This window comes from Lepidochelys olivacea (genome assembly GCF_965140295.1).
Source record: "Lepidochelys olivacea isolate rLepOli2 genome assembly, chromosome: 3".
Classification (NCBI taxonomy): domain Eukaryota; kingdom Metazoa; phylum Chordata; order Testudines; family Cheloniidae; genus Lepidochelys; species Lepidochelys olivacea.
The window spans coordinates 185,412,618-185,434,533 of NC_140413.1; the positions used below are offsets into that span (position 1 = coordinate 185,412,618).

General features: G+C 41.0%; 1 protein-coding gene across 3 annotated transcripts in view; it reads left to right on the forward strand.

Moving 5' to 3' along the window:
* Positions 1–21,916, forward strand: part of FBXO11 (F-box protein 11) — a 197,800-nt gene that overhangs the window by 109,781 nt on the left and 66,103 nt on the right. For all 3 annotated transcript variants that reach the window (XM_084622927.1, XM_084622928.1, XM_084622929.1), the window contains exons 5-11: positions 1,182–1,311; positions 3,038–3,121; positions 3,218–3,350; positions 7,496–7,602; positions 7,688–7,799; positions 8,762–8,868; positions 8,954–9,091. In XM_084622927.1, coding sequence (XP_084479053.1) covers positions 1,182–1,311; positions 3,038–3,121; positions 3,218–3,350; positions 7,496–7,602; positions 7,688–7,799; positions 8,762–8,868; positions 8,954–9,091 — 811 coding nt within the window. The remainder of the gene's footprint in view (positions 1–1,181; positions 1,312–3,037; positions 3,122–3,217; positions 3,351–7,495; positions 7,603–7,687; positions 7,800–8,761; positions 8,869–8,953; positions 9,092–21,916) is intronic.

The window sequence follows — 21,916 nt, forward strand, 5'->3', positions numbered from 1 at the left end:
ATGAAACTGTTTGTCTCGGTCACTGTACGATTGAAAGGAGACGCCGTATCTAAACAGTGGCTCTCCAACTGGATTTCCAACTGCATCAATTACTGTCAATGTAACCTGCACCCCCATATGGGGATTTGCACGTACTCCACCGGGGCAATATCAACGTCAATAGCTTTTCAAAACAGTGTTTCCATTACTGACATCTGTAGAGCTGTAACCTGGGCATCAGCGCATACATACACCTTATGCAGTAACATAGGTTCTTCTAGATGTGTGTCCCTGTGGGTGCTCCACTACCCTCCATCCTCCCTGCTATTTTGGAGATGCACACTAAATGCTCTGCAGTGGAGGAGGAACAGAGGGCGGGGTTGGTTGCACAGCGCCAGATAACTGCTTGAAGCGGCGCAAGACGGGGATGACACATGTGCGACCAAACCGGGCACTGCTACCACAAATCTCCGATTACAAGCACAGGGGCGCACAAGCACCTAAAGTGGAGCACTCACAGGGACACACCTCTCAAAGAACCTATGTTACTGCACAAGGTGAGTAACTTTCCCTTTGCACTGCCAAATGCAGCACGTCATTTACTCATGCAGGATATTTGGTAGCTGTTTTTGGGGTGTGGTGATGATCAGTAAGAAGAATAGCAAAATTTGAAGAAAGGACAGAGCAGCATAACCTTTCTGTCCTTATGTTAGCACACACTTCAGCTCTGATTCAGCAGAGCATGTAACCACATCCTTAAATCTCTCTATTTAGAAAAGCATGTAATGTGCTTAATATTAAGCATGTACTTAAGTCCTTTGCTGACTTGAGCCTTTAAATGTGCACCAAATGAATGTTACAAAATGCAGCAGTGTCTTTTCTCTTTAGTCTTCAACAACTAGAATTGTTTTAACTTAAAGCCACTTTTACTCATTAATTTTATGAGCACCATTAAAATATTTTTGGTTTTAAAACTTTGGGTTGAGATCTTTGAAAATACTCAATATTGGCCAAACTCTGAAATCTATGGTGTTTTACCATTGACTTCAGTGGGAGTAGAGTAAACAATGAATGCTTTTGAAAATTCCTCCCTTAAGATTTTAAATAGGTTTGTTGTAATTGTGATACACCTGATTTACAACTTTGTACCATTTAAATACATTCTCAATTTTCTGTTCTGATTGACTGACACTTTTGTTTAGGAAACGACTGTATATGGAAGTATTTGAATATACACGTCCAATGATGCATCCAGAATCTGGTAAATTCTATCAGATTAATCCAGAAGAATATGAACACCCAAATCCCTGGAAAGAAAGCTTTCAGCAGCTGGTATGAATGTTGTTTTTTCACATCCCCAGAAAGATTCCATATTGTAATTTAAAGACAATTTGCAAAGGTGAAGTACAAGATTTCAGTAACTAAGCCAATACGTGTAGGATTCCCTCAACAGCCAGACTAAGAGAGACTAGTTGCATGTTGATTTTCTTAAAATCTGAAAGGGAAAAAAAGTTGTGGGATTTTGGGGTGGGGTGGGTCCCTTTTTTGTATTGCTCCTCTTAGCTTGTTTATGCTGGGCAGTAAACACACGGACAAAGTTACTGAAACGTTGAGGGAATTTTACATTTGCAAGTCACCTTTTAAAACACCATATTCCTGTCAAGCTTTGATGGTGATGTAGAAGGTTTTCAGCTTTATGGTGCAATATTATAATAAACCATGATTTAAAAAATCATTGTACCTGTCTGAAAAAGGTGCCTGTATCCAAGCACCACGCTTTCCAAAATGTGTGTAAAGGAGTAATAAAGTAGGATATTGAGTTAGTTTATTAATATTTATAATAGTATTCATGTTCTAAGATTGTTGAATAAGGGCACTTGGTTTGGCTATAAGTATGGGGCTAATGGTTAGCCCAGAAAAATCAGGTGCAAAGCTGCAAGGAAGTTGAAAGATTTGTTAAAATAAAATCTGCACCCCACTTTGGTAATGTGGCAGGTGGCCACAGAATGAAAATGGGGGGTGGGAAAAGCTACCATGGTCTAGCCAAATTTTGATAAGATGAGAATTTTGCTCCCTTTTTCTGACTTCCACCTTATGCAATCAAGCACTTTTTAAAAGAAAGGATCATGTGTGTTTTTACCTTTATTTTTATGCAATCCTTGGATGTATAGGCCTAGGAATACCACGTATAAGTGGGGAGGTGATATTGCCATTGTATACAGGACTGATCAGATCATTACTGAAATTTAAAAAGGATGTTGAAAAATCGGAAAGGGCTTGAAAAAGAGTTATGAGAATAATCTGAGGTCTGTGAAAGTGTGCCGTACATTGAGGGATTAAAGCTCAGTATATTTCATTTATCCTAGGGAAGTTTAGTAGGAAGTTACTTGATCGCAATGCGCAAGTACCTGCATGGGGAAAAATATTTCTGATATCAGAAGGCTCTTTAATCTAGCAAACAAAGTCATAACATCCAGTGGCTGGAAACTGAACCTCGACAAATTCAGGCCTAAAATAAGGCACACATTTTTCACAGAGAGGGAGATTAACTATTGAAACAACTTATCTATGGATTCTCCATCACTTGAAGTCTTTAAATCAAGATTTAATGTTTTGTAAAAGATATACTCCAGCTCAATCAGAAGTTATGAGTTTGATTCAGGAATGACTTAAATTTCTATGGTCTGTGGTATGCAGGAGGTCAGATAAGATGGCCATGATGGTCCTTTCTCATCTTAAAAATTCTGGATCTTTTACTGCTTGCTTATTTGTTGATATCAATATTAACATTACAACTTCTTCCTTGGTCCTAATTAACACTTTAAAATGTAGCTAAGGGATGCAAATTTTTGTATCCGTACTTGGTGGAAATTGCAACTCATGGAATCCAGATGTATAGTGAACATATTTTCAAAATATAAATTATGTTACGGAACCTATCCAACTATTACAACTATACCCTTTTGCTGATTTACTTTCTAAAATGTTTATATATACATACATATATAACAAGCTTGTTTAGCTATAGGTTTATCTTGAGATATTCTCTCTATTTCAGTACAAAGGAGCACATGTAAAGCCAGGCTTTGCTGAACACTTCTACAGTAACCCTGCAAGATATAAAGGAAGAGAAAATATGTTGGTATGTTCCTGAATCACTTCATATGAATATTTGTATACCTTTCTCATCGTTATTTTTTGCGAAACTCATGTTTGTATTTTGTTTGTTTGTTTTTAGTACTATGACACCATTGAGGATGCCCTCGGTGGGGTTCAGGAAGCTCATTTTGATGGACTTATCTTTGTTCACTCTGGTATATATACTGATGAATGGATATATATCGAATCTCCAATCACTATGATTGGTGCAGGTATTTAATTTTGAAATCTTTATCTCAATGTATAACCTTTCTTGGCTCTTAACAGGTATATTACAAATATATCTTAGACTATCAAGTAGCATGTATAAAGACTTTTCTGTATCAGTCCAGATGTAGGTATCTTCTGTGGCAAGAGAGTGTGTCACTAATAGAGACAACTGGGGTATGTCCTGTCCTCTGTCAACCGGACAAGAAGCAACAGATCAGAATGAAGCAATTTACACTCTTGGAACACTGCCTTTTTCTACTTTCTACAAGTAGACTGTGCAGTTTTCTTCTTGCCTCACTTCAAAAAGCAGCCAATGGTTCTGACAGAGGTGCTCTCTGTTAGTTATTGCTGTAGCTGGTTTTGTTTATAATGGAGAAAAAACAAAAGAAACTTTTAAAAAAAAAATCACTTTGGAAATATGGCCTGCTCTTCACTGAGCAACTGAGCTGCTCAGTCCTCTTTCATGGGACCTGTTTATGTGAAGAGCTTCACCGTGTCTGTAGAGCAGACTCCATCAGCTTTTTTGTCATCAGCTGTTGATCATAATGGAAGAAGCTCAAACAATTTGTGCAACACATTAGAGGGAAAGGAGTCTAGGAGAGCTGGCTGTATTTTAAAGAAGCCTTATTGAGGGCGCAGAAACAAACCATCCCAGTGTGCAGAAAGAAAAGCAAATATGGAAGGAGACCAGCTTCGCTTAACAGTGAAATCTTTGGTGAGCTTAAACGCAAAAAGGAAGCTTACAAGAAGTGGAAACTTGGACAGATGACTAGGGAGTATAAAAATATTGCTTGAGTATGCAGGGATGTCATCAGGAAGGCCAAAGCACAATTGGAGTTGCAGCTAGCAAGGGATGTGTATGGTAACAAAAAGGGTTTCTGCAGGTATGTTAGTAACAAGAAGGAGGTCAGGGTAAGTGTGTGGCCCTTACTGAATGGGGAAGGCAACCTAGTGACAGATGATGTGGAAAAAGCTGAAGTCATAGAATCATAGAAGATTAGAGTTGGAAGAGACCTCAGGAGGTCATCTAGTCCACCCCCTGCCGGGCCTTAAAAACTTCTAAGAATGGAAATTCCACCACTTCTCTAGGTAACCCATTCCAGTGCTTCACCACCCTCCTAGTGAAATAGTTTTTCCTAATATCCAACCTAGACCTCCCCCACTGCAATTTGAGACCATTGCTCCTTGTTCTATCATATGCCACCACTGAGAACAGCCCAGCTCCATCCTCTTTGGAACTACAGGAAAAACTATTTCACTAGGAATGGGTTACCTAGGGAAGTGGTGGAATCTCCATCCTTAGAGGTTTTTAAGGTCCGGCTTGACAAAGCCCTGGCTGGGATTATTTAGTTGGGGTTGGTCCTGCTTTGAGCAGGGGGGTGGGACTATCTATCTGATCTGTTTCCCTCCTTTAAGGTAGTTTCAGCATTTCACTTTTACCAGGAAATTTCTCTCCTGAATTTCCCTCTTGCTAAGGCTTGGTAAGAAATCTTCTGGTATTGTCTTTGATGTACTTGGTTAAAACCAAAGGGTTGAGGAAGTCCCATTCCCTTTTTAGCCTTTTCCAATATCCCATAATTAAAAGGTTAAGCTACAATCACCTCCTTGGTAGAAAGAGGAGAGAAGCATCTGTAGATGAACTAAATACTGATCCTGCATCTGGCACATGCTTCCTGAGTCTGTCTGAATTGGCCAATGTTGTGTCTGAGCATCTAGTGCTTAGTGCAGTCATTCTTGAGCTGCCTTTTTTCTCTGAGGAGCAAGTGTTCTGGTATTGGTTTTCTAGCTTCTTCATCTCCTGCCCACAATTCTATTCCTTTTCTGTCTTCAGCTCAGCTGTAAGGTTTCTGGATCCCCTCCCCAGGATAAGGGTACTTGCTAGTTTGACCTACATACCTGTAACATTGGCACTTGTGACATATGAAGTACGAATTGTGTGTTCATAAATATTTTTCCATGACATGAGTACAGATCCTCGACCTAAGGTCATTTGGTTAGGGTAAACAGATAGCATTAGGGAAATGAGACAGGCTATGTTAATGTATTCACAGCTCTGGAGAAGTCAAAATGGAAATCATGTTTGCAGAGTGGGATGTGAAAATTGCTTCATTCTGATTGGGACTTTTCTTCCTGATAGATAGAGAACAGGAGCATAACATGTTATCAGGCAACAGAAAAAGATCAAATCTGGTTTAAGGGCAAAATCTTGTCCTTGCCCATGGAAGGTCCTGGGTACTGTATAACTGAGGGGAGCTCTCTGGCTTCCTTCACCTCTGTGTATACAGCAAGGTTTGCAGTTGGCATGGATTGATCTGCTGCTGTGTGAATTCACCAACTCTATTCAGGGGAGCACAGCAGCAGGAACTACTGCAGCTGAAATACCACTACTGTGATCGTGGTTCAAGGATAGTGGTCCTTGCTTCTCCATGAACAGTGGGAGGATTCCTTCTCCTATAGCTGTACAAGCACAGCTGTATGGGCATGATTCAGGGGAAGAGATTAAGAAGTAGCTTCCTCCTGTTTACTTAGCAATTCCATTGTATTGTAGAGCTACAAAGAATACTAAAGTGCTTAATTTCTTTCTTTCTTCAGTTGTTTGTAATATTCCGTCAAGCTAATTGTTTTGATGCAAATCTGAGTGGTCATTCTTAGGGTTAGTCTAAACATATTTTTGTACTGCTGTAAGTATATTGGATTGATATAGTTAGTGGTACAACCGTCCTGAGTGGATGTAGTTTTACTGCTATAAAGGTGCTTATCAGTATAGTTTATTCGCATAAAGGTTTCTAAACTGATATAGTTATAGCAATATAAACACTGTAGACAAGCCCTTATTTCTGAATAAGAGTGTTCCATACAGACTTGTACCAAAATAACTAAAAGTGTGAATTATAACTGGTTTAGTTATTTCAGTTTCGGTTTGTGGTGACATTAAATTGGCTCTCTTGTTTACTACTGTTCTTAAGCACCAACATCACTGAGGTCAACTCAGCTATAAAAATATTTTTTTAAACTTGTGCTCCCTCTGCTGGCTCTTCAGCAGTAGCATGCAAAACACTTTTGTCAGACTCAGTATAAAGAATGCTGAAGAAGCTTGCTGTTCATATTTCAAGTTATTGCATCTTGTAGATTAGCAATTTTAAAACATTCTTAACACTTATTTTGAAAAGCTTAACATTTATTTATTCTGAACTGTAGTTCAGTTTTAAACTGTAATAAACTTTTAGTACATTAAGTATAAAAATAGACTTTCCTACAGCACTCTGTATGTATGTTGAGAAATTAGGAGATACCACTTTTTTGGTTTTGTGAAAATTGTAAAGAACATGCATGTATTAGCAAGGATCTACTATGTGATGGTGTACTGAATTTGTGTATTTAGTCTTAATAAAAAGATTTAGAATCCAGACCATATACAGCACCAGGTTGTAACTGTTCTACTATAGTACAAGTTTGAGCCCAAATATGTTACAGTTGTCTCTCTAATTTTTTATTAAAACTTAAATGGTATTTTGTAATCAGTTTTATTTTCGTATGCACTATATTGAATTATCTATTTCTGGTTTATTTTAATGGGGAACAATTTCGTAATAGTTAGAATAGGGAATTGGAAGTCAGAACACCAGGGCCAAGTCTGCACTAGAAAAGGTTTGCTGGTATATATTTAATACTAGTATTAGGTGTGGGGTTTACACCAGTAAAAAGTGCTTCCCTGAACAACATAAGCTATACTAGCAAAGGCACTTTTATGCCAGTATAACTGCATCTAAACTAAGGCCACATCTATGCAACAGAATTCTGCTGGTGTAGCTCGGTCAGGGATCCTCTTTGCACCCATGGCTGACACAGCTGTACTGGCAGAAGGTGGTAAACAACTATACTGGCAAAACTGCACTGTTACTAGAATATCTTGTTTTGCTCATGGGGAGTGGTTTCACTGTGCCAGTGGAAAGCACAGCTTTACTTGTGTTGCTGTGTGCACATTAGGAGCACTTTTAGTATATCAATATTCCTATATGGTAAAGCGCTCCTAATGTAAATATGCCTGAGAATCTGCGTTTGTTTTTTCACTTGTAGAACTTGAAATGTTTGTTTTTCAGTTTTCATAGGAAAAGAGTAAGCTTTTATAATAACTTCTGGTTTACAGCACCTGGAAAAGTAGCAGATAAAGTCATAATAGAAAACACTAGAGATTCCACCTTCGTTTTTATGGAGGGTTCTGAAGATGCGTACGTTGGGTATATGACAATCAGGGTAAGCAACCTGAGTAGAACTTTTAATAATTTCCAAAATTATGCTTTTTTAAAAAATATCAAAACATTACATTTTATTCTCTTAGTTCAATCCTGATGACAAATCTGCTCAGCACCACAATGCACACCACTGCTTAGAGATTACCGTGAATTGCAGCCCAATAATAGATCACTGTATCATTCGAAGTACCTGTACAGGTTAGTGTCCTCTTCACTGTTAAATTAATTTTAAACACTGTTACTGAAATAGGATAATTGCAGTGAACATAATGTTTTTCTGTCCATATGCAACACAAAACTTAGTCATGAACATTTTTCCTTCTCAATTATATTTGGCTAGAACCTGTCCTTTTGGATGCAGACCTTGCTCTAGTTTATCTATGCTTTAGTCGCTTTGAGATTGAAATTATTACCATGCAGTATATGTAAAGCTATTCCTGAAGATCATTTAGAAACTACAGCTGGTACAGAGTGACCTTGTCTGTTTGGATAGTGATGTTTTATGTTGGAAGTGCATAACAGTTGTTATTGATGTCTGCTTACCAGACATCATGGATGAGATCTTGGCCCTATTGAAGATTAGTGGAAGGGTGTCTTTGGAAGGGGGCCCCTTACTCTGGAGCCTGCTTTTCCTCCCCGTTAGTTAGACATTGCCATACTCTGTTGATGATCTTGGCATGATACAAAATATTTGATTGCCCCAGACCCTTGAAGGTGATAGATTGCTGAGGGTGTAAATAGACTAAAGTGGGGGAATAGTTAGCAGTCTTGAGAGAGTGTAGAGAGTTTTGTTGTATCTTGTGTTTTTCTTTTGCATATTCTTCAGTGAGGGTGTGAAAAGTTGGATGAACTATTTTTTATTAACTTAAATAAATACACAAAATATTGCCCATTCTGCCAGTGACATGCTGTTCGTGTAACCTTTGACATGTGACTTAAAATCTCTCTGCCTCAGCTTCCATATCTGCAAAATGGGGATGGTAATAGTTTCCTGTCTGTTTTTCATTGCTTTAATAAAAAGCATTAAATGAATGCTACATGTTTAAAATATACATTTTAGATGCCAGTGCATACTGTATGTTTTCTTGTAAACGTAGGGCCAAACTATCTGTAAATACACTATACTTTGAATCTTTGATAACTGTACACTTTTCTTCCAGTGGGCTCTGCAGTATGTGTTAGTGGCCAGGGAGCTTGTCCCACTATCAAACACTGTAACATCAGCGACTGTGAAAATGTTGGACTTTATATTACCGATCATGCACAGGTACTTTCTATTTCAAATTTTCCCCCTAAGTTTTGTAGAACTATTTATTACTGTTGATTTTTGTTTTTTACTTACTTTTTGCCAGGGAATATATGAGGACAATGAGATCTCCAATAATGCATTAGCAGGAATTTGGGTTAAAAACCATGGAAACCCCATTATCAGACGGAATCACATTCATCATGGACGTGATGTTGGTGTTTTCACATTTGACCATGGCATGGTAATGTACATTTTTGTTTTGAAGAGAGATTATTATACATTACTGTACATCTATAGCTCTCAGATATCATTGCACAATAGTTTTGAAGAAATGTTTTTTTATTTGTGACCAGATACTTTTAAAATCTCTAATGTTTCTTCCCTCAACTTTCTTCATTGTCCAAAATTGTTTACCTTAGTTTTAAAAACAAACTTAGTTGAAAAGTGAAAGCCAATCAGAACAAAGCATAGCATAGACCACTTCACAGTAGGTTGGCAACACAAATGGATTAGATTCAGGAATCAAAATAATGAAAAATCACTGCTGTAACAAAATGCTGTAAATATTTAGGTGCACACTTACACAATTGGCTCTTAAAAAAATAAAATAAGGTTTTTACATTAATTCTGTACCTTATGAAAGTACCTGAAAGATTTAGGAGTGTAGTAAAATATTGCATGAAAACAATCAATCTGATTTAATGTTGCATCTTTGCAACAGAATATGCCAGGTCCTGAGTAATGTCTTAGAATAATAGAATATTAAGGTTGGAAGAGACCTCAGGAGGTCATCACGTCCAAACCCCTGCTCTAGGCAGGACCAACACCCACTAAATCACCCCAGCCAGGGCTTTGTCAAGCCAGGCCTTAAAAACCTCTAAGGATGGAGATTCCACCGCCTCCCTAGATAACCCATTCCAGTGCTTCACCACCCTCCTAGTGAAATAGTGTTTCCTGATATCCTCCCCCACTGCAACTTGAGACCATTGCTTCTTGTTCTGTCATCTGGCACCACTGAGAAGAGCCTAGCTCCATCCTCTTTGGAACCCCCCTTCAGGTAGTTGAAGGCTGCTGTCAAATCTCCCCTCACTTTTCTCTTCTGTAGACTAAATAACCCCAGTTCCCTCAGCCTCTCCTTGTAAGTCATATGTAGGATGCTGGCTCTTCTGTTGTGGAATTGGTGTTGGAATCCACCCATTATCACAGAATTGTGCTTCAGAATTGAAGCTTTCCCTTAGGAGAAAAAGTTTCTTACACGTAGTGGTTGCAAAGAAAACCTTAAAAATACAAACTGAATGAAAACTGATGCAGTGATGTTGTCTTGATTCTGCACAGACGCTGAAACAATAACTGGAGTGTAAACTGCCCTGAGTAATCCCAATGGGTTCTCTGAAATACAGAGATGACACTATACATATCTACACTGTTAATTGTTTCATTGCTGATCATATTAGCAGAAATATCCTGCTGGAGTGCAGCATTCCCAAAGCATAACCCATGCATGCTTGAGTGCCAAAAGTGCCAACTTTACCCAGTTGCCAAAACCAGCAATTTCCTCCAACCACTTGTCTCACGCAGTTATGTATATAAATATGTGCAGCACATTGAAATTGTGGCGAGAGAATAAGATGAATTTAATATAATATCAAACTAAACATGGGGGCTACTTCACTAATTGTATTATTCAATTTTAGTATTTAATATAAATAAAAAAGTCTACTAACCTGTGTAATTTGGAGCAGAAAGTGGATTTGCCATCTTTTCTGAAAGGCAGCTTCATACTTCAGTGCTGGAATGCTGTTCAGTGATGAGTGTTTGATATCATGAGCAGAGAGTATCAGTGGATGTCATATAGGGACTGCTCTTCAAGCCTTTAAAAATGATTAAAAGACTCCTTACCTAAGTTTTATTTAGGGTGCTGAATATTTATCTGAAAAATGAATATATAAAAAACATCATCCATAGCAGTTTTCTTATCTATTTAATGTGCTCACAGTGTTGCTGCAAGGTTTAGAGCTTTTATAAAGATGCTCATGGTGATGCACTGTTTTGATTTCTTACGTTGGAAAAAAAAGTAAAGCACCTCCCCGTCTCTGTTGTTTGCTTATAATGTAGTAGGACATATATAACTATTCTCTCTAAGTGGGAGGAAGAAATAGGTCAAACTGAGACCGATGAACCATAATGTCCCGGTTTTAGTATTGTAATGTTCTTAACCATAAAATCCTTTGAAAGAGCACTTCCCGCATCTTACGGGCTCTTTTTGGCTAACAGTATTCTCTTTGGGTGTTTTTGTGCTGGTAACTGGGTAACATGACTGGGCAAAATCTCTTTGGTAACACTGTTTAACTAAGCGGGTCTAAGCACAAACAAAACATAAATAAATTTTCTGTGTAGCCTTCATCTTCAACTTCTGTCATTCTTTACGTTTTAAAAATCCAGAGATAGTATGTTTCAGTACTGAATTCCTACCCTATACATACTCTGTTCCTTTGAGTTTTTCCGAATTTCTGCACTTGAGTCCTGGCTGCAAAAGATTCTACAGTGCTTTGTCAGATTTCTTGTTCTCAGGCCATTCTTTTTGTTTCAGCAATCGTGGGCTTTTTAATCTCTTGTCACTGGTGTGGCAATTTTTCAACATTTGTATAAGTGCTATGGCATCGCTTCAGATCTGCCAGTGCCAAACGTTTAACAAGAAGCATTTAAAAATGCGGTATGTTGTTGACAGTCTTAGATGTCATGCATTGTACACTGTTACTAGGTGCCTGACATGAATTGCCACAGCCATCTACCATAAATCATATATTTACTCAGTGCATGAAAAGAAACTTTCATTTACCAAGAGAATAAGTTTTCATAATTCTCTAATTTAAAAGCTTTGGCAACAGACAGTCTGGTTTGTTCCTCCCCTCGCCCCCCCGCATACAATATATAGTAATATTGCCCACCCTGATGAAAGTTCTGTATGCATATTCACACTGAGAAACAGTGTGGTAGCATGGCACTTACTGGGTGATATCAGGAATTTGGCAGCTCATTTTTACAATTAAAAATAAAATAAAAAGCTTATTTAAATTTAAAAATAACTATAAAAAGCCTTTTTGTTGTGTTGCACATTGTCAGTGTTCAGTAGTGTAATCAAAATTCATCTTGGCTGTCAAATCAAAGGTCTGATCTTGTAAACTCTCAAAATTGAGTTTAGTCCCATTGACTTCAAATCATGTTGTAAAACAAATGACACTTGTACTGAAGTGCAGAGGATTCCAAAATTTTGTGAGGCAGATTTTATACCTGCATTTCATTTTAAGCTACCAATCAGATTAACTATGTTTGTTAATTTAATTGATATCAGGAACTCAGATAATCTTCAACTCATTTAACCAGTTTGTAACCAGTTCACTTTTTTTCCTTCTTGCACCCCTGATATTTTGTTTCTTATCCATTCCTCTCTTCTAGTCCTTTCTTTATAGTACTTCCCACATCGTTGTTCTGTTTGGTTTGTTGCATTCATTCTGTTCCCTTCATGTTGGTGCTTCTACTGCTGCTTGTAGCACTTTCTGCAGCAGCAGAGTGAAGCTGGCTCTTGATAAACTAAAGGAGTCATTCCTGTTTCTCTCTTCTCATCATATATTCCCAACAGAAATTAGCAGATTTTTGGGTGTGTCTGCATGCAGCTATTTGGGTGAGTCAGAGGAGTAAAACTGATTAGGTTCATGTTCATTCTGATTTGCTGAGTAAATGTTGTGAGCAGCTGGGGCACTTGGTGTGCTCCTTTTAGGAGAGTGACAGACACCACCAATTTGGTTGACTTAATGTACTGTCTCTGCACACATGCACATCATACATTATTTAAAAGTTAATTATGTCTACTCTATGAGGAGTGTAGCGAAGCGACGACTCACCGGTGCGGCACCTCCTGCTCGTTGTCCAGGGAATTAGCTCAACTCCAGCAGTGGAGTGCCCTCTGCAGGCTGGTGTCTCACCTGCTGCTGGCCCCGTGTCCTTCTTGGACCCCGGTGCCCCTTTCCCTTGGCATTCTGCCCGAGCAGTACCCCCACTCTGGGTCTCCCCTCCCAGGGGAACCTCCAACCCTCTAAACCCACCTTGCCTCAGTGGCTACTGCCTGTCATCATCTAGCCCCCGCTCATTGGGGCAGACTGCAGCCTGTAAAGGCCACTCATCATTGGCAAGGGGTTAGGACCTGCTGCCTTTGCGTATCTCTGGCTGCCCCTCTGCAACCCCAGCACCTGTGTGGGCCTTCACCAAGACCTGCAGCCTGGGGTTTTCCCAGGTGGGAACTCCCCAGCTGCCCTTGCCCTTGCCCTTGCCCTGCTCAGGCACCTTCAGTTCCCAGGCAGGCAGGCAGTCCTTCTCCCTCCAGGGCTAGAGTAAGACTCCTCCAGCTTCTGGCCCACAGCCCTCTTATAAGGGCCAGCTGGGCCCCGATTAAGCCAGACACACCTGTGGTCAGTTTCCCCCAGCTGTTCTTAATCCCTTTTGCTGCTGCAGCCCTCTCCATGGCTGCTTTTAACCCCTTCAGGGCCAGAGCAGGGTGACTGCCCAGCTACAATGAGGTATGGTATGGAGCTGACAAATGGTACTACTACCATGGAAATGGGGATAAACAATGACATCAACATGTTAAAATGATGACCACTGAAATATTTTGATTCATTTTTGTTAGTTGAATGACTATGTATTATTTCAAGACATAAAACTGGATTTGTTTGTGACCTCAAAGCATTGCAAGAACAATCTAAAAAGTAAAACAAAATCTAATAATAAATTTGTACAGGTATCACTGAAATGTAATCGTGCCAGTGACATTTCTAGTCAACATCATTATCATCATCTTGTTCTTCATTATGATGTCTGTCAAGAGTTTCTGGCTTATCACAGTCTTCATTGCCTTGGTATGTACCCTGTTATGTGCAGGGAGGATTGTTCTGACTACAGACACAGTTGATTATGCAGTGACCCTACTGGTATGGGCACAAATAAGATCTTGTAGAAGCTCAGATGCCATTGAGCCCTTGAAGAATACAGGAAGTGCTTCATCATCCACATTTTTCCATCCATGTTGCAATGGTGATCTAATATATGGTTTACCTATGAGCAAAGACATCCAAATCTTTGTTTACCAAGATGCTCTTTTGATATGGTCTTCAAACTTCCACCATGTGGGACAGTTTTGGTCAGTGACTTGTCCTTTCTAGACTAGCCTAGATTGAGGCACAAGCGATCCGGGTCTCTTTAGTCCTTTTTCCTTCTCCCTCTGGTCACGCAGCAGTACTACCAATTTTCTTGCTGCAGAAGTTGTCATTTTCTCCTGATTTGGCAAGATCTCTGAAATGGTAAGCTCCCTTTGTTTTGACAACATTAAACAGAGTTTTTCCCCAATTTCAAATAGGCATGACACAGTCACATCCTATTAATTCGTGTACAGCAGAAAATTTGTTTCAGAAGTCAGGAATGAGGGCATAACAAATTGCATGTACAGATATGAAGCAATGCTTGTCAGTTGTGCTGGTAATGGTGTCAATTTCAAGCCATGCATTAACTATATGCTACATTTATTGGAAAGTGACCAGCAAGGACAAAAACAGGTGTATCAGGTGAGCTAATCGCTGTGGTTCCTTTGATACCAAGAGACCCAAAAATCCATATTAGCTCATGCAGAAGCATCCTCTTGTCACTTCCTCTTGAGTACTTTACAAGTCTTGGGCTTCTTCAGCACATCTACTAGTGACAGACTTTGCTACTTAGCTGTCGGAAAAGCCTCCAGGAAGAAGGAGTATTTGTGTTGGGTGCGCTTCTACAGTCTCAAGTGCATTTTGACCCATGTATTCACAGAGGACTTTTATAAGTGATTTTTGGATGCCACATTTAGAAATTTTTTCCATGGAGGCACAGGGCGTCCACAACCCCCTGGTATTTCTTATATCCAACCTTAGATCCTGTCTGGGGCTGTCTTTCTGCAGTTTTCACAGAGTTACTGTTGTCATCTGTCAAAGACTTTGATTACACAATTAGCTTTGTCAAACCGTTTAGGACCTGCCTAAAGTACTCAGCAGCCAGTTTTATCAAATGTGTGGAATTTGTCTCCAGCCATCATTTGTGTGACAGCTGTGATATCTCTCATGTACACTGTGGTTTCTTTGTTGCATGCTCTTAGCTCATGGATTCATTCAGCTTCAGCTTCTAGCTCATGTCCTAAATCAGCTTTGTTTGTTCTTCCCATTGTTCCATCAGCCTGGAAGAGGGAAATAGGCAAAGATCCTGTTGGGTGACTAACAACTATCGCCTCTGAAACATCATCTCTGTATCTTGCTAAGGACAGAAGACAATATCTGGGCTGATAGCTGCTGTGATTGTCCCTCCCTTGCCAGACTTAAATTTGGTGGTCTTGACCATAGAATCATAGAAGATTAGGGTTAGAAGAGACCTCAGGAGGTCATCTAGTCCAACCCCTGCTCAAAACAGGACCAGCACCAACTAAATCATCCCAGCCAGGGCTTTGTCAAGCCGGACTTTAAAAACCTCTAAGGATGGAGATTCCAGCACCTCCCTAGGTAACCCATTCCAGTGCTTCATCCTCCTCCTAGTGAAATAGTGTTTCCTAATATCCAACCTAGACCTCCCCCACTGCAACTTGAGACTATTGTTCCTTGTTCTGTCATCTGTCACTACTGAGAATAGCCTAGCTCCGTCCTCTTTGGAACCCCCCTTCAGGTAGTTGAAGGCTGCTATCAAAACCCCCTCACTCTTCTTTTCCGCAGACTAAATAACCCCAGTTCCCTCAACCTCTCCTCATAAGTCATGTGCACCAGCTCCCTAATCATTTTCATAACCCTCTGCTGTACTCTCTCCAATTTGTCCTCATCCTTTCTGTAATGGGGGGCCCAAAACTGGATGCAATACTCCAGATGTGGCCTCACCAGTGCTGAATAGAAGGGAATAATCACTTCCCTCGATCTGCTGACAGTGCTCCTGCTAATGCAACCCAATATGCCCATTAGCTTTCTTGGCAACAAGGGCATACTGTTGACACATATCCAGCTTCTCGTCCACTGTAATCCCCAGGTCTTTTTCTGCAGAACTGTCGCTTGCCAGTGGGTCCCTAGACTGTAGCAGTGCATGTGATTCTTCTCTTCTAAGTGCAGGACTCTGCACTTGTCCTTGTTGAACCTCATCAGATTTCTTTCAGCTCAATCCTCCAATTTGTCTAGGTCACTCTGGATCCTATCCCTACCCTCCAGCATATCTACCTGTCCCCCCAGCTTAGTGTCATCTGCGAACTTGCTGAGGGGGCAAGCCATTCCATGTCAGCAAATGTTTTGATGCCAGATATCTGAAGAAGCTGTGTGTCCCATCAGAATCAAGTGCACGTCTCACAAATCTCTCCATTTGTTCTTCACCAATATCTGCTGTTTTCAGTAGAGATTCTTGTACATCTGATGTTACATGCAGTCCAGTGGACATGTTGATAAGCACTTCTGGATGTGATTAAGGGTCAGATGGGTTTGGTATAATGTTGACATAGTGCTCTTTTTAACGTGCTCTTCATCCCTCTTCAGTGCAGAGGCAAGAGCTTCTTTCTCTCGTAGATTTTGCTTATTCATAACATGAAACTGTGTAATCTCCAACACCTCATATTGACCGGTGCATAAGTGTAACTGAATCGGAAAGCTACTTTCTAGAATATTTTAAAAGCTAGCACTGACGTGCATAGACAATTACAAATCAAAACTTTCTACCAGGCAGACTAGCTGCTACACTGTGTGTACAAACAATTACCAATTGAGAAGCATTGCACTAGGAATTCACATACATTTGTATCTGCCCACAATGCAGTACAAATTATGGTCATGCAATCTTCTGCTACTGCCGCACAGCCTTCAGAGAGAGACTGATGAGGTTCAATAAGGATAAGTGCAGGGTCCTGCACTTAGGACGGAAGAACCCAATGCACAGCTACAGACTAGGGACCGAATGGCTAGGCAGCAGTTCTGCAGAAAAGGACCTAGGGGTGACAGTGGACGAGAAGCTGGATATGAGTCAGCAGTGTGCCCTTGTTGCCAAGAAGGCCAATGGCATTTTGGGATGTATAAGTAGGGGCATAGCGAGCAGATCGAGGGACGTGATCGTTCCCCTCTATTCGACATTGGTGAGGCCTCATCTGGAGTACTGTGTCCAGTTTTGGGCCCCACACTTCAAGAAGGATGTGGATAAATTGGAGAGAGTCCAGCGAAGGGCAACAAAAATGATTAGGGGACTGGAACACATGAGTTATGAGGAGAGGCTGAGGGAGCTGGGATTGTTTAGCCTGCAGAAGAGAAGAATGAGGGGGGATTTGATAGCTGCTTTCAACTACCTGAAAGGGGGTTCCAAAGAGGATGGCTCTAGACTGTTCTCAATGGTAGCAGATGACAGAACGAGGAGTAATGGTCTCAAGTTGCAGTGGGGGAGGTTTAGATTGGATATTAGGAAAAACTTTTTCACTAAGAGGGTGGTGAAACACTGGAATGAGTTACCTAGGGAGGTGGTAGAATCTCCTTCCTTAGAGGTTTTTAAGGTCAGGCTTGACAAAGCCCTGGCTGGGATGATTTAACTGGGAATTGGTCCTGCTTTGAGCAGGGGGTTGGACTAGATGACCTTCTGGGGTCCCTTCCAACCCTGATAGTCTATGATTCTATGATTCTATGATCTAGTCAGCAAATTTCAGTTGGAAAATATAGAAAACTATTATAATCACTTGTGAGATACTTTGACAATTAAGAATATGCAATTTTGAAAACATTTCATGTTAGTATATTACAAAATCTTGATATTCACCTCATGCTTAACAGTTTCATCATCTCTGGGGTAGGGGGAATACTTGTCTATGCAAATCCAATAAAAATCTTTTAATAGATTGTTCTTTGGTAGCTTTGGCTAGTAAACACCACATTAAGGTGTTGAAATTAATGTAAATAGTAAAAACGATAGCCACAGTCATGTTGCCGTGTTGTCTGGCTATACCGGAAGAAGGACAGGAAACCCTGAATGTGGTTTAATTAGGCCACAACTTTGTTATCGAGTGTCTGGAAGTACCCGAGATAAAAGTGTACAGTGCAAGTAACTCTATGATCATTTCAGTATCTACCCAGAGGGCTTCCATCAGCCCCTTCATCCTGGTCCTTGGCCAACACGTTGCTGGACCTTACCTTTCCTCTCTGCCAAATGAGGGTTAAGACGGGCTATTGGGGGGGGGGGGGGGTTGGCTCCCTCCCCTGCCAGTCATAGGAGCCACGAAACCCTTTCCCACCCATTTCCACTCTTTTAACAAACATCTCCTTTAAATCCTTTACAAAACCAGTTATCTGATCACTGTATCCCTTCCCTATGGAGTACCTGCACTGGACATCCACTCCACACTTAAAGAATGAGTTGTGATGTCATAGCCTAACCAAGCCCCCTTCACGCTCCTGCCAACCCACTGTGGGGAAGGCCATTCTGCCTTGGCCAGTCTGGCGGTGAGGGAAAAATTCCTTCCCAGCCTCCCGAGAAAGGAGCAGATAGCGCAGTGCACCCACCGTGGAATGTTACCAAACCTGGTATTTCACCACTTTCAACATGGGGAGGGTGGGTGGTGATCTGCCTAGTCTAGCTGAAAGAGAACTTCTCTTGCCTGACTTGCAACTATGTACTCTCCACCCTCTTCGGGTCAATGTGGTGGTGCTGCCTTGCTCTGCGTCTGCAGTAATGTTCGTGCCCCTGCCCTTAAAGAGGTATACTCCTCTTCAAGACTTTCTTATTTTGTGTATCATTGTTTCGCCTCGCATACAGGCTTACGGCACCACTTGACAGTTCTGTATCATATCTCATTTAAATGTACATAAAATAAAATTTCAAATTTTATGTAATGGGGGGGAGGGATAGCTCAGTGGTTTGAACATTGGCCTGCTAAACCCAGGGTTGTGAGTTCAATCCTTGAGGGGGTCATTTAGGGATCTGGGGCAAAAATTGGGGAATGGTCCGGCTTTGAGCAGGCGGTTGGACTAGATAACCTCCTGAGGTCCCTTCCAACCCTGATATTCTATGAAATGATATATGATATGGGTGCATGAAGGATAGGTACATTCAACTCCAAAAATACACTTTTTTTTAGAGCATTGCTTCATGCCTATTTGGGTAACTTGAGAGATGCAGGAGGGATAGGGATGTGAGCATCCTGTTGTGAACTTCAGCTCTCATAACTCTTAGATTAAAATGCAGAATTACCAATTTCTAATTTAATCTAATCTTTCTGAATTTACTTGTCTCTTTTTAGAAGTTATTACATAATCCACTGTTCGATTTCTGGAAATTTGTCTTCCTTTTTTATAAATACCTACAAATTAAAGTTCCTCGAGTAGTGTCCCTATGGGTGATCCACTGTAGGTATGCTTGTGTCCCTGTGCTGCTGATCGGAGAACTTTGGTAGCAGTGCCCGTTAGGCCCGCACATACGCTGTCTCTCCTTGTGCTGCACCACGAGTCTAGTCAACACATAAAGGCTAACCCTTCTCAGTTCCTTCTCAACCACGCCTCGCTAGAGATGGAGCTATTCACAGTCCGTTAGGATCATTACTTGCTATTTTCATTTCTATAGTTAGTTAGTCTCTTAGCATAGTTGTTTTTTCTTTACCCTGTATTTTTCTCTTAAAATAAATAAATAAAAACCTTATCCTCCTTTCCCTCCCGCTTTTTCTTCCTCATTGGGGACCCTTTCCCCTACAAGGTATGCCTGGTTTACCGGGCTTCAAGAAGTGCCTCACTTGCAAGGAGGCAATTTCTGGTTGCAGACAAGCGCTCCCAATACATTCACTGCCTCGGGGAAGGCCACGTCCAGCAGAAGTGTGGTCTCTGCCAGCAACTCAGACCACGCTCGCGTAAGGACAAAGAGCTCCGACAGTAGATTATCTTCACGGAAGCGGCTCTCAGGACCCATGCCACGAGTCACCTGGCAGATGTGAGTCTTCCCCACAGCCCTCTACATCTAAAGGCTGTGGGTCAAAGAAGCAAACTGCGGACCCTTCTCACATGTCATTGAAGAAGGTAGGAAGCCCTGATAGTGAGCCCCAAGCAGTCCTTATCATGCTCAATGTCATTGGCACCAAAACCTTCCAAGTCTGGTACCCTCAGCTCACTGAAACCGACAGCAGCAGGTACCATCGACATGCCCAGGGACCCAGTCGGCATTGAGAGACAGGAGTAAGCACTCCACTAAAAAGGAGCTCCTGATACACGGGTCTGTATCAGTACCATCATGGACACCTCATCCGGCATTAGAGTGACTGATATGGGCAAGATCCCGGCACTGCCATTGGCACTGAGCCGGTCAGTACCAGCGGAATTCTGCCACTCCAGACACCTCCCCATATTGGACATATCAGAGTCCTCACTTCTCTGTACCAGGACCTCTGGACCAAATCTCCGCCTAGCACGGGAATCATCCCAGCTGCCATACCACGCTCCCCCACCCTCTAGCGAGGGTTCAGACAGGAAGCCAGAGGAGGTGGCATCACAGTACGCCTCCCAGGTTCCATATGGTGCCCAATATCAACAGGGCCCTAGAATGTACCCGCAGATGGCCCCACCATCACCATCACCCATGGACACCACCGCCGGGCTCTGTGCCGCCACCACCACCCCAGTGGCCGTATTGGGACGCTTGGGCAGCATATTGTCAGCATGCCCCTCGAGCTTTGAGCCTCACCCAAGAAGTCTTGAGAGACACCCCCTCAGCTTGCAGGACCCAGAGCTTCGGAGCTTCCAGAAAACATCATTGAAGAACATGAGGGCAGGGCTGAGGAAAAAGTGACCCCAAGAACCATATCCTCCTTCTCCATGGATGAAGCCACCATGCCTTCCCCACCATCTCTAGCTGATGACTTTTGTCTCTTCTAGGATTTGGCAAAGAGAGTTGCAGACACTCTCTCCAAATACCACTGGAAGAAGTCAGGGACACCCACCATCGTCTCCTTGACATGCTCCATTCACCCTCTTCCTCAAAGATTTACCTTCCTATTAATGAGGACATCTTGGACCCGTCAACAACTGTCTGGCAAACCCCAGTGTCGGTAGCGCCTATCTGCAAGCAGGCAGACAAAAAATACTATGTCCCAGCTACGGAATCTGAATTCTCTTCTCCCATGCTCCATCCAGCTCCATTGCAGTGGATGTCATCAACTCCCATGGCCATCAACGCCAGATGAGGTCCATTCCCTACGATAGGACATGGAAGTTCCTGGACCTTTTTTCAGGGTGGATTTGATTTAAATCAAATTGATTTAAATCACTAGTTAGGAAGACTCGATTTAATCCAGGATTTCTACATAAAAGTGCATTCTTGTTGGTTGTTATAACCTTAATACATATTCGTCACAACTCAGAGATAGATGTAGGTTTCATTTTTAGAAGGTACACACTGAAAAGTTTTCAAAATAAATCACTTTAAAAATGTATAGATTAGTTTTAGAGCTATATCAGAAAATGAATGATTGTTTGGTTATTTCATTTAGTCATTGGGAGGTGAACTATCTCCAATTTAACAGGTTAATCGTTAACATTTGGAAGATATTCTTGCCATGCTGTATTAGGAGGAGAACATCACTAGACAGACATTTAAATTGTTTTATTTAACTAAAACAACAACCTTATGTATTCTGGATTTTTTTCTTCAACAGTAAACAAAATATTTTAACAAAACAAGCATATGAATTTTTTAATTTAGTTAAACATTCAAGTTTTTTAAAATCATGTTTGTTTTTGTTAAAATTGTTTTTAACTCAAATAGTTAAATGAAATATTTAAATATATATATATATATATATATATCCACTATGTCCGCCAGGTCAACATGAGAAACTTAAAATATTGGCTTCTGCAGCTAACTCAGTCGCCTTCACCTTCATTTTCTTGTTTGTTCATAATCTGGAAAAGAAAAACAAGCTTTCCTGCTTTTTCAGGTCCCAAACAATTTCTCAATTTGGAATGAATTAGTCCAAAGGAAGAAAATATAGCTACTGCTGTTAAAAGTGAGA